The sequence below is a fragment of the Falco punctatus genome (assembly GCF_963210335.1).
Source record: "Falco punctatus genome assembly, chromosome: Z".
NCBI classification, from domain to species: Eukaryota; Metazoa; Chordata; class Aves; order Falconiformes; family Falconidae; genus Falco; species Falco punctatus.
This window is the reverse complement of record NC_137586.1, coordinates 48,137,908-48,151,184: the sequence shown is the minus strand read 5'-3', so window position 1 is coordinate 48,151,184 and position 13,277 is coordinate 48,137,908. Positions and strand designations below refer to the sequence as shown.

At 43.5% G+C, this 13,277-nt stretch overlaps 3 protein-coding genes across 21 annotated transcripts in view; 1 reads left to right on the top strand and 2 right to left on the bottom strand.

The window, feature by feature from the left end:
* Positions 1-9,616, bottom strand: part of SECISBP2 (SECIS binding protein 2) — a 28,013-nt gene extending 18,397 nt beyond the window's left edge. For 4 of the 19 annotated variants that reach the window (XM_080373009.1, XM_080373013.1, XM_080373022.1 and 1 more), the window contains exons 1-6: positions 9,478-9,613; positions 7,488-7,633; positions 5,451-5,712; positions 3,393-3,522; positions 2,761-2,984; positions 1,589-1,676 (exon numbers count right to left, since the gene is read on the bottom strand). In XM_080373009.1, coding sequence (XP_080229135.1) covers positions 1,589-1,676; positions 2,761-2,984; positions 3,393-3,522; positions 5,451-5,712; positions 7,488-7,633; positions 9,478-9,519 — 892 coding nt within the window. In that variant the 5' untranslated portion in view covers positions 9,520-9,613. The other 15 variants (XM_080373023.1, XM_080373024.1, XM_080373025.1 and 12 more) reach the window with 10 other exon arrangements.
* Positions 9,617-9,704: 88 nt separating this feature from the next.
* Positions 9,705-13,277, top strand: part of SHC3 (SHC adaptor protein 3) — a 112,185-nt gene continuing 108,612 nt past the window's right edge. Inside the window, exon 1 of the mRNA XM_080373039.1 lies at positions 9,705-9,797. The gene's annotated coding sequence lies outside the window, so the exon portion shown is untranslated. The remainder of the gene's footprint in view (positions 9,798-13,277) is intronic.
* CKS2 (CDC28 protein kinase regulatory subunit 2) lies at positions 10,462-13,232 on the bottom strand. Its single transcript, XM_080373050.1, has 3 exons — positions 13,070-13,232; positions 11,922-12,049; positions 10,462-10,785 (listed from the first exon to the last, which is right to left on the bottom strand). Exons 1-3 carry the CDS (start codon positions 13,126-13,128, stop codon positions 10,733-10,735), a joined length of 240 nt encoding a protein of 79 aa, XP_080229176.1. The 5' UTR covers positions 13,129-13,232; the 3' UTR covers positions 10,462-10,732.

Here is a 13,277-nt window from a genome sequence, read left to right as displayed (position 1 = left end):
CTAGCCACTTGATAGCTTCTGGAAATAACAAAAAGGAAATTTCTGCATCCCCACAGCCACACAACATGTGAGTAAAACAAAAATATGGGATATTTCAGCATTGCAGTTCTCCACAGCTATCCTCCTTTGCTTAATGTTAAAATTATGTAAGCCACAGAATAATGTATAGGTACACACTAGACTCCAGACCACCAGCTAACTAAAACAAATCTGCTTATCAAGACTGTATATTTACCTCTCAATTATTCTTGAAAAAATCTGCAAATTACTCAAAAGACTTCCAATAATCAATACACATTACTTTCCTTTTAAAAACATGGGAGGCAACTACAGCAACACATGCCATTGAGCATCAATGACACAACACAGAAGGGCTCAGTATGGGATCCAGTTCTGTTTAATATCTTTACAATGATATGGATGAGGGGATCGAATGCACCCTCAGTAAGTCTGCAAGGCACACCAAGCTGGGAGGGAGTGTTGATCTGCTTGAGGGCAGGAAGGCTCTGCAGAGGGAGCTGGACAGGCTGGATCAATGGGCCGAGGCCAGTTGTATGAGGTTCAACAAAATGTGCCGGGTCCTGCACTTGGGTCACAACAACCCCATGCAACACTACAGGCTTGGGTAAGAGTGGCTGGAAAGTGCCTGGTGGAAAAAGGACCTGGGGGTGCTGGTTGACAGCCAGCTGAACATGAGCCAGCACTGTGCCCAGGTGGCCAAGAAGACCAACAGCATCCTGGCTTGTATCCAAAACAGCGTGGCCAGCAGGGCTAGGGAAGTGAACGTCTTCCTGTACTTGGCACTGGTGAGGCTGCACCTGGAATCCAGTTTGGGCCCCTCACTACAAGAAAGACATTGAGATGCTGGAGTGTGTCCAGAAAAGGGCAACAAAGCTGGTGAAGGGTCTAGAGAACAAGTTTTATGAGGAGTGGCTGAAGGAACAACTGGGGTTGCTTAGCCTGGAGAAAAGGAGGCTCAGGGGAGACCTTACCACTCTCTACAACAACCTGACAGGAAGTTGCAGCAAGGTAGGCATCAGTCTCTTTTCCAAAAAAAACAAGTGATGGGGCAAGAGGAAACAGCCTCAAGTTGCACCAGGGGAGGTTTATATTGTATATTAGGAAAAATTTCTTCACTGAAAGGTCTGTCAAGCACTGGAACAGGCTTCCCAAGGAAGTGGTTAAGTCACCACCCCAGAGGTATTTAAAAGATACCTTTATATATACATATATATAAACGTATAGATGTGGCACTTAGGGACACCGTTTAGTGGCAGACATGGCAGTGCTAGGTTAATAGTGGTTGGACTCTTACAATCTTAAAGGTCTTTTCCAACCTAAATGATTCTATGATTCTACAATCCCACTTTTGATCAGCTGATTAAATTTATGAGCATGAATGAGCTCATTGCAAGAAAAACTCATACAGCTTTAATGTTTTTGGTTTTTTTCCTTTTGTAATGTGCTTGCTGTTTAATTCATTTTTTACTTTACACATCAAAAACTCCTCAGAACACTCTAGTTTGCCAAATTGATGAAATGCAAGCTGTTAAAATACAGGCAAATATTCTGTGACAGAAGCACTTACCTCTACCATCAAATGAAGAGTGAATTAAGTTGGCTAGTGTTTCATCTGAAGTTTTTGATGAAGCTTTGATTTCCACAGAAGTATCTTCCTGTAAAATACAGTCAGGTATCATAAAACTAGGATTAAATCACTGACATAAACTGAGCTAAACATAAAAACCCCCATGAATTAAAAAATCCTCAACCTGCGCACAGATAAAGGCGCAAGGAATTTTGCAGTCCAACATTTTTTGTTGTTTTTCTTAGTGGAACCATCGTTTCAACCCTATAGCATTACAAAATACAAGCAGATACCTCTTCACTGCTGTACAAGCAAGATGATGCCTTCTTACATTTTAAAAAAGCATTTGAATAATGATTCCAAGAAGTAACAAGAAAAAAGTGTTGATGTTTTTAATGCACTTGGAACAAAGTCCATCATCAAACTCAAACTAGCAATTGAAAAGAAAACTCAAGTGACAGCAGAGAGGTCTTTTTTCCAGCATAGGCAGTTTTCCACTTAAAGGCACTGGAAATACTGTGCTGTTTGGATCCTTCAAACTTATTCATCCTTAATCACTAATGAAAACTCTGATTCAATATATGCGACATACCGCTGAATGTGTCAGTATTGTATATATTAACAGATAGGGAAGAAGGAAATCAAGAAGAAGAAGTTAAATGCTTACATCTTAATATTTTTAACTCGTTCTGGAATTCAGTTCCTTATTTTTATCCTTTAGCATAAAGTACAGTATTCCAGACTTTTCCCCTTTTTTAAATCTGTTAAAAGTATTGGGTAAGTGACTGCTTACCTATTACTTCCAGGTGAGAGAAAAAACAAGAAGTTGTTAAGAAACCGCCAGAGCATACGTGCTCTGTGTAAGCAAGCTAGAAGTCTAGACCATGGCAGTACCAACCTAAATTCTAACAATACTTGGCTTTCCCTGTATCTACTGGCAGCACAGACAAGGAAAGAATACTGAGAAAGGGTAAAAGAGGAGACAGCAAGCATTGACAACACCATCTACAAAAAGAACTGTAAAACCTCTAGCTCTGAAAATCCATGCTTGCAAGGTACTTAAATAGGTCTTAAACTACAATACTGAATGCAAAGTACTTGCATTGAGAAACATTTCAACTTTAGACTGTTTACTTGTTTTTGAGTTCTGCAACATGAAAGCATCAGCTAACCTCTGTGTTCAACAAAAGAGACACCTGTGGTTGACTAAGGCATATAATATTACTTTCTGCTGAACATACTGCTCCACTTTTATGCTGCCCATTCAGTATGTCACTGCGTCCCAGACTCTGTGACTTGTGGAAATCCAGAACGGTAGCTTCAAACACAGGTGCAGGAAGAGACTCTGCTTTTGGACTTTGAGTTGACTTCTCGTTTGTAGTTTTATTGAACCTGTCTGAATAAAGCATGTGAATAATTAATGTTGCTTGTGATCATTTCCAGGTATGTTTTATAGTACACTAATTGACATCACTACAGTAATTGTCACAAGAATTACTGCTACACATAACTCTCATTAAAAAAAGCAACCTAGCAATTATAAACGAAGTGTATACACAACACCGACTCAGCAAGCAACTGTAAATTCAGATGCTTGCTTAGGAATTTTTTTGTATCAGTTTACAAGAATTTGTTCAATCTGCAAAAAGGCGTAGTTCCCCATCCCATGCCAAAAAGTCACACAGGAAAGAAATCCTGTTCCTCAATTATTCTAGATTTAGAAACATGGTCAGAAATTGAAGGCTACAGCAGAGTTGGCCATTTTACATCTATTCCATGTATTTCTAACCAAACACATTTGTACCTGGCTTCATGGAATCTCTGCTGCATGTGGAGGTCTGGAATGAAGTCCTGTTCACAATTCTGGCAGAAGCGTCATCTCCATCATGCCTTTTCTTGTCTAATTTTTTCTCACTCTCTTTTGATCTCCTCTGCTGCAAGAATTTGTGACGTATTTAGTTGATTTTACTTGAACGTTGTAAAGGCATCAAGTTTGCCTTGAGTTACTGTTAAATAACTCTGCATCTGGAGCGCGGCCACCAAGTTAGTGAAACATAAACACTTTACCATAACCATGAATAACCAAACAAAGCGGAACAGCCAGTTAGAAACCTGTTACTTGATTTTATCTACCTTGTTAGCTGTGCCATTTTTAATGTATACTATAGCTCATGCAAAAGGGACTACTCCATACATTCCTAGACAACTGTACTTTTAAGATCGCATCAATCACAGCATTTCCAATAGTTTAAAGTTGTTTGATCTAAAATCACCCAGTCTGATTTTCTAAAGCTGAGTTTCTTCTAGAACAGGGCTAAAATCTTAAAAGCATTCAATCCTTTGACTAAACAACATACTATGGGCAAAGCCAGGCAAGACTGATGTCACAACATCCAAAACACTTGGAGCCTACAGAAAGTAATTAGAAAAGATACACCTATATGATTCCAGTAAAGGAAACATTCATCTATACTGTAAAATCCAGAAATCCCTGTAATCCTCACAAGAAACATAGTATGGCAGAACTGAGCTCAGGAATCAGTATGGCAGGCAAGGAACAAGCACTAAGCCTGCATCTATGCAAGTATCAACCTACGTAAGTAGCTTAACTTTTTCTGATTACAGGATGCTGGCTAAATTCAGAGCACATCTGGCAGCAACATTGTTTTCTTGGGTGGCAGGACAAGGCAATTCCTGACCTTCAAAGCTAAATTGCTGAAGCTACAGGAAATGTGATCACATTGATGCAAAGCTGCAAAGATCAAGCCTTCATCTCCAAGCTCACAAAAAAATAAATGAGAGAAACAACGATAGAACGACTGTGAAACATTCCACAGCTCAGCCCAAGCCCCTACAAAAATCACAGAACTCCTCCTGGAAGCCAAACTTCAGTTTCTTCATATGACATCACCTGTGTGATGCTGAGCTAATCACGTCCCCAGACAGTTTCAGTGTTTAATTTTTCTCTATGTCTAGTAATGCATACTTGGGGCCTGATCTTACAGCTTCCTCTACACAGGCCTGACCACAGTGAAGTCGCCAGGTCCCTGCCTAGGAAGTACAGTCCACCAGGATGTGACTGGAGAACAGATTACTTGAACCTGTAGGAAACAACAGCAGCCTTACAGATTCAAGAGACACAATGTCAACCAGGGAGGGAAATGGGTTAATAATAAATTTGATTTTTTTTTTCCCCCCTGATTTTTACATCTTGAGGAGTTTGTCTATCTTTTTGTTTGAAAGTATTATCCAAGTTTCAGGAAATTTATGTCCAAAAAAGCACACACAAAAAATGACAAATGTTTACTGAACATCTGTTTTACTTTTGACTGAATGACAATGTTTCTAACATGAACTTTTTCTTCCCTCTCAATACCAACACAAATTCCTATTCTCTTGTGGACTGTCTTCTTACCTGTAGCACATCTTGGAAATTCTTCAATGACAGATGTGGTCTCATCACTTATCAGCCACACAACTGATGACAGCTACCAGGTCTCTCAACTCAGGTTCATGGAAGCTGCCACTGGGCTCAAAAAAAGACCTTCCCCACCTTCCCCCAAGCCCAAATAGGAAAGCATTGCTCACAAATGGTCTTTCCCGCTCCCTCCAACCCTCACTGTTCTTTGAGAAGAAAGAATAAAATTCCCCTCATGTTCCAAAAATACTAACTGAAAAACTGTCATCTGAACTGTAGAAATCCATGGACTTTTTTGAACTCTGAAGTTGGGCATATTACTATCATCCTCTTTAAACGCCATCCATTATCATGACAATAACAGAGCGTGATTATTCACTTCAAAAAATGAACCAAACATTTAGAAATAATTATTTAATTTTTAAAAAGCATGTATTTGCTCACCTTTGAAACAGTCTTACTTTCTCGTCTGATCGGATATGTTTGCTCAGCAGATTCACTGACTATTCCTGAACCATTATTTTGTGTTGAGTTGTTAGAATGATATTGTGAGCCAGCTACTGGATATACATTTGCAACAACATCAGATGAGTAAGAGCAGCTGGAGTATTCACGGAAGGCAGGATCTCCCAAAACACTACGTGATGCACATTGAGAAAGAGATGAAAAGTCATCCTGGGGCAAATCTTCAGCATATACATGTTGCCTAGATAAACATACCAGTCTTTGGCTGAAGAATTTGTTTAACAAGAAAGCTGTATTTCAGAAGAAAACTGTTCCCTGTTACTTCAGTTAAGTATACACCCACTGCTGTAGACAGCTTTAAAAATAATTAATTTTGTTTGGGGAAAGCATGTAGTTTAGCAAATATTTTAAAACCCAGATGTTATCTGTTCCCAAGTTCCAAAGCTAGTCTGCTTTGCAGTTACAGCTCTCATTTCTGTTTAAGGTTTGTCAGTGTTCTTCATATTTCTTTTCTGTAGGCTTTTTCTTGTGAAACAAACCAAAAGCACAGTATAACTACAGGACATGCATTACATAATTGACTACAAAAATACAAACATTACAACCCATCTTAAAATGCCATAATAACAAAGCAGGAGTGTAGCATCTTATGGGGTATAACACATGTATGAAATACAATAGAAAATTAAGATAATAATTAACTGACCTGCATTTAACCATCATGGTTTACAAAAACACAACATGCCTGGGGCGTGCCTTTTTCCTTCAAATGTATACTCAAAGTTTGCTTCCAGTCTCCCCCTACACTTTGTACAGAAACTACACACTGATATTCAAATTTGATAGGGGAGAAAGTAAATTTCCCAGTTTAAGGAAGTTGCATTTAGTATTTAAAACTGTTTGCCATGAAGTGGCCAACCTCTGAATCTTGGGTAGGTAATGAAAAACAGAGAAACTTTTCCATCACAACAAGACACTTCAGATAACACATTTCTTATTGTCTGTTGCAATTCTGATAGACTATACAAAAGAACTCTTAGAATCATAAGTCTACACAGAGAAGAAAAGTAACAAATTAGAGTAAAAAAAAATAACTATGCCTCAGTCCCAAGAAGGCAAAATATGAATCAGAATATTGCTGCTGTCTGCTGGGTTTTTTTTTAAAGTTAATGCTGTGTTTTTTCTAATGCATAGATCAGGCTGTACTCACCTCAATGTTCAATTGCTATTAAAAATCAAAATACTAAGATTTCCTGTAGGATGAAGTGAAGGCCTACAATGAGTTTGTTCACTACGGCTCTCCAACTGAACTTGTCAGGACACAGCAATAACTTCACAGTAGTTGTAAAATTAATCTAATACTTAAGAGTGTCTGAGAAGCCACTAGAGAACTACGTTACATCACAAGATTCTTACAAGACTCTCAATTATTGCAGTCCTATGTAAGTTTTTTTCTGGCTTGCTCTGGGGTTAACAATACTTTCTTCTGTAAGTCTACCGTGAATGTCTTTTCTTTCAGGCCTTATTAGAATAAAACTTCTATAAACCTGTAGCATTCTTACTAAAACTGCCTTTCTGGGGATGCATGGGTTGTGGAGAGGGGATTCAGGAGTTGTCCCACATATCAATTTAATATTTTACAGTATAAGAAACCTTCTTAGAGGATCTTCCTCTTCCTTTTATATATTTATGCCAGCCTTGTTTTAATACACAACCATTCTTTCACCCAAGGACTGTATTCATCTCCTTCCAAAGCACGGAGACAGATCCATCATTACAGACCAAGAAATCCTCCTTAATGCTCTGTAACAATACAAACCCTCAAGAGTGCTAGACAAGGTACCAGACCTAGGCCCAAAGAACAAAAATGCAAAAACCTAAACCATGAAGACAATGCACAAACACTTCTATGGCTAGAATATTAATGCATCAGAGTTTTGACTTTGTAAGAGTATTCAGTGTCTGAAACTGGAAGGCTGAAAACCCCAAGAAACAAGATTCAGAAAATAGACATACTTATCCAAAGATGGTTCCTGAACAAATGGGTAGCATGTAGTTAAGTACCTAGGAAAAACACATGCCTCTGATGGTTCTGACCATGCCACAGTTACCGCCGCATGCTTTGGGACAAATGGTTTGACCTCTGCTGACAACTTGATGCCCTAAGAAACAAAATGTTTTTTGGCTACATGCATTTGGAGATTAATGTTATAAGTGAAAAATACTCATCCTTGTGAGCTTAACTGTCTTTATAGGAAAGTGTCAGTTTGCTCTCTTCTAACAACATGCAAAGCAATAAAGCTCACCAAAAGGAAACAGAGGAAGAGGGAAAAACAAACCCAAGGATTCTAAGAGAAATGCGACTGTTCTGGAACGTTATTTCCTTTAATACCCACATTTATAAGTAAATACAAAGGTCAGCTATGGAAAGGGCAGAGGCCTGCTTAACACAAGATGCAGTAAACACTAATATATGAATTCTTAATTTAGAGTTGAATGGCATAAGCTAAAACTCATAAATATACTAGCACTACTGTAAAATAAAACTCTGGAAGTATGTAACAATAATGGCTTTGTGTACATTTGTATTTTATGGCACTCGTCTGAAATGAATACTTAATCATATAGCCTTCTCATTACTGGCACAACACAAATCTACTGAAGACAAATTTTCCATTTGTTCTGAATTACCATCAGCTTGAACTGGATATGTATATATGGAAGGATACTGAAATGACATTCAAAGTATTTACTGCCATTACCATGTTATACAGCTTTAGTCACCCAAATACATGCCAGAAGTAATTTCTATAGGTGATTGTGTATTTTGCGGTAACTGACGCAATTAATGAAAACTGGGATTTTTTCACTTGTCAAAGCCGATTTCAATAACTGAATAACACACAAAGCCTTTAGAAATTTAGAAATTTGAACAGCAATTTCAGTGCTTGACAATATGAGCTGGATTCCCTGCATCCTCTAGTACAGGGGTCCTCAAACTTTTTAACCAGGGGGCCGGCGCGGATGCAGTGGCAGGCAGCCATCTGCGGCTGCTTGGTTCCCCCCCAACCCCTGGCGGGGGGGGGCGGGGGGGTCTGTAAGTACCGGGGGCCGGACTGAGGACCCTGGGGGGCCGTACCCGGCCCGCCGGCCGTAGTTTGAGGACCCCTGATCTAGTGGCTCAGCAGTCCCTTGTATCATAAACGTTTAAAGGGCTCCAATAGCCTAGAGTAAATTACAAATAACTAACTCTTCCCCTTCTGAATTTACCCAGCAGATCCGAAATATACAGTGAACGTACACTGTAACTGCGACAAATAAACCGAGAAATTGGCACAGTGAATCACACCATATGAAAAGCATGAGCTTGGGAGGTAACTAAAGCATTATTCAACAATCATTGTGATCACCACGACGTGTGTCACTGAAAGCGACTGTGACTGCAGGCTAATCGCCAACTTTAGAGACCCCGAGCCTGGCCAGTAAGTCCTCGTGCAACGCAACGGCGTTGTTCCTGGCTGGGATCTGTGCACCCTTACTCAAAGCGAGCGGGACGCCTACCTGCCCTCGCAGCAGGAGCTCTGAGCGAGAAGCGGGTTTCATACCTAAGCTCGCCGAGGTAACGCGTGGGGCTCCCGCAGCCAAGCGGCGGGGAGCGGCTGGCTGCGCACCCGCCTCAGCCGTCCCTCCGCCCGCCCCCGCCCCGAGCCAAAGGCCGACCCGAGGCGCCGTGCAAGCCACCCGCCTCTGCCGCGGCGGGGGCCCGCGGGCCGGCCGAGCGCTCGGTGCGGCGGCGCCGACCCTGCGCCGACTTACCGCGGCCTCTGCCAGCCCGGCCGCCAGGCGAGAGGGAGACAGCTCGCCGCGGGCCCCGGGGACGAGGCAGGCCGCCCATCTCTCCCACAACGGGCGCAAGCGGAGGCTCCACAACCCCGGTTACGCGGCAGGCCGGGAAAGGCTGGGGAGGGCGCAGGGGAGTGGGAGGAGCCGCCGCCGCCGCCCTTACCTCGCCGCCTCGGCCCGCGCCCGGCCGTCTCTCCGCCGCCATGGCGTGGGCGGGCCGTGGCCCCCGCCCCGCCGCCCCCAGCGCGGCCGCTTCGCCGCCAGCCCGGGCCAGGCCCAGAGGCGCGCCGCGATGACGTCACCGCCGGGGGTGCCACCGCCCCGCCCCCCCCGGGCCAGGCAGCCGCGGAGCCGCCCGCCGGCGGGGCCCGGGGCCACGCTGAGCACAGCGGGCGTTCGAGGCTGAGTCCGGCGAGCTGCAGTTGCGAGCGGGGGGCACCGGCGAGGAGCAGCCCCGTCCCGGCAGGGCGGCTGAGGCAACAGGTACAGACAGGCCCTGGGGCCTGACCTTCCCTGCTGTGAGGTGCAGCCGATCTTCGTTCCCCCCCAAGAGAAGGGCAGAGGGGCACAAAGGTGTTGCGCTCACAGGCAACAGATCAGCATACAGATTTTTCAGGATCACTGGACAGCACCCAGGAATCCGGTGCTAAAGCCCAGGAAGGAAAAAGCATGGTTTCAGCGCAAGTCAGTAAGATTGTTACCGACGGCTTTTCTAATTAAGGTGCCTGCCTGGCACTTGGAGATCCCCACTCAAAGGGGTAAGACACCCCCAAACACCAACAGGCTAGTAATTTAAGCATGCCAGAAGCTAGTCTGAGTATTACCTTACCACAACCAGCTTCCTTTCCAGAGTGCTTGCTGTCCCCCATTCAGATAAGGGTTAGGAACTTTGGCATGTAGGGCAAAATAATTCTTCCAGGGAAACAAAATAGGTTCACTGAGTTAATTCCCGCCCCCCCCCCCCCCCCCGAAGTACATACTGTTAAAAGTTGAACTATTTGTTTTGTCAGGTGAATTAGAACTCTAGGCACTGAGTTTTCATTAGAAGAAACTTTATTTCTTTGTGCCTATTACTGAACAGGTGAGTCACCAATTTGAACATGCAGAAAAGTGCAAATGGTACTGAACAGTTAACAGGTCACATTAGTCAGAACATGCACTGCTTTAATAGAAGAAAATTCAATGAAGACTTAAGTAAGCACTAATGTTAACAGTGAGGGAAGAGTTTCAACAGTCTTCGAACACCATAGCAGCCTACTTTGAATTGCATTTGACTGAGCTTTGTTGCTGTGAATAATACAGCTCATGTACAGATATGGATGTATGATTTGTACATTTCAAAATATTTACTGAATACTACCAAGATATATACACTCATATACAGTTCCAGAAGATCTAGAAGATTGATAACCAGGTGTTCATTTCTGCTCATTCTTTGGAAGAGGTCTTCTGAAGAGAAGAATATGCGGTTCTGTGGAAATAAAATGGAACAATGGGTCAGTCTGTCCCCTAAATCCTGATTACAGGAGTTTCTTCCGTTTAAAAAATCTTGAACAGAAGTTAAAGATTGCTGTCAAGTAATAAACAGGTTAACTCCACAAATATGGCCCCATGTGTAATATTAACAGACCAACTTTGCAGTAACCTTACAACAGTCAAAGAGGTACTTTTTGAAAGTTTTATACCAAATGTTGGCAGTACCAAACTTAAAATACTTACAGGAGGAAAATACTGGGGAAAATACAGTACTTTTAGTTAGTTTTGGTACTAACTGCCCCTCTACATTAGTCTATTTGATGAGCTTTGTTACTGAAAGTACTCATGCTGTCCTTGTTAGGTACATAGTGTCAAGCATCAACAAAAGCCACTTGTTAGCTAACAATACAGCCAGCTTACTTTATTATTGATCTGACTTGTCAACTCCTCCAAAAGTATCAAAGTTAACAGTGGTAAGTTATACTGATTTCTTCACAAGCTTGGAATTCCATGCTGCTGCAATTCATCTCTCACCACTAACTTTTAGTCAGGCTTGTCAATTCTAAGTTACATTGAATGGCTGTTTTCAGTACATCCAAGTTGGTAGGAGTTTGAGGGCTGCACGCTCCATCAATTGAAAGACTGGTTTTAAGTGCTGCTTTTATGTAGGCTGCATAACTACAGTTCAAAATATACTGTAAACTTTGCAGAGCATTAATACAGAACCTCATCTACAAAAGCATCTAGTAAGTTTCTGTACAAAAAGCAGGTATGTCAGCTTTATGATTTAAAAATACACTGCTATGTAAAGTTTGGTTCAGTCACCGAGACACTAACATTATTCAAGAGCTTACATGAAGTCTATTTCTATAGGCAGAGGTAGGAAGTGTTTCTGTTTTGTTCACTGATACACATGGTGTCTGAGAGGTGATGGTTTAAAAGAAAGGCTGCTTTTTTGCCTGCGTTAACAAATGGCTAAAGTAACAAGGGGAAAGAGAGTAATGTAAACATTCAGTAGTGAATTCCATCTGGATTCCACAGGAGCAAATTATGCACTAAACATTTCAGTTGAGCATCAGGCAGTTGATATTTTAGACTCTTGTTCACCTAATACTGTTCAGATGTACTTACCTGGCTCGTGGATCATGTAGTGAACCCAACCAAAACTTTGCTGAATACCAAGTTGTCTCCACTCTTCTTCAGACATCAGATGGGATTTTGGCACTTGTTTTGAAAGTTCTCTTGGCAGCATCACATGTCTATAGAGGTTTAATTATTAAACACACATTACATGCATAGACCTACACTGAAAGACAGTAAGCACATTCAGTTATGAATACCCACGTTCACTATAAAGCAGCCTAGGGTGCTGACTGATACCACTACTTTGATTATGAAGCATCTGTCCCAGAATCCAGTTCTAAAACCACTTTGTCTACTAAAGATCACATCTGTAATGCAACATATATTGAAACAGCCTACTTCCTAAAAGAAATTACATTGCTTGTTTGGAAAGACAGGGCACTAACACCACTTCAGAGCCTGGTCTGTCAGCTGAGGAGAAACATACAGCCTGCTCTCCATATTCGCAAGTTACTTTATCACTTAATAGAAAGTGGAGCATTCAGTCTTGGTTTCGCGATCGTAAGAAGGACACTTTGATCTCTAAACAGAGGAAATGATGGCATCTAAGCGAGCGGGGCAGCGGGGCCCCAGACAGCTTAGGCGGCACAACGCTCCCCCTCCCGAGGCCGCACCCCGCCGGCCCGCGCAGCTAGCGCCACCAGCGAGGCTGATGGGCTGGCACTCCCCACGCGTCCCCTGGCAGTCGCCACCCGGGTCTCGGTCAGCAGGGGCCGAGCGCTCCCCGCCGGCAGACCCTGCCCAAGCCCAGCTCTGCCACGGCCGCTCCGCCTCCACCGGAGCGGGGAGCCTTCAGCGCCCTCCGCCTGGCTGGGTCTTGCGTTGCTCGCTCGCCGAACAACCACTCTAGAGGGGCCAGCCGAGACCAGCATTCCAAAGCACCCCCACGCCCAGATTGTCGGAAGCTACGTGAAGAAGCGAGGCACGGCTCTTCCCCGCAGGCTCTACGCCCCTCTGCACCCCCAGAGGCCAGAGCAAAGCTCGCTGCCGCCGCCGGCGGAACTTACTCCCTGAGGGCATCGCACAAACCCCGGCAGAGGTGCCGGCCCAAGCCGCCCCCCTCCGACAGGGCCACCAAGGAGCCCCCTTCTCATGCCTTCTTGCCGGCCCTCCCGCGCTCACGCACAGCCTCATACCGGTACTCGTACTGCTCGTCAAAGTACTTGTCGGAGTAGTAGATCTGCTTGTTCGCCATAACTAGAGGCAGCGAAGGCAGCAGCAGCAGCCTGCTCAACCCTCTTCACAGACAACCCCACAAACTGAGCACTCGCTTCCGCGCCCCGCTCCGTTTGAATCTAAGAGCTTAACTGTGATTGGTGTTGCCGGGCCAGCCAATAGCGTACC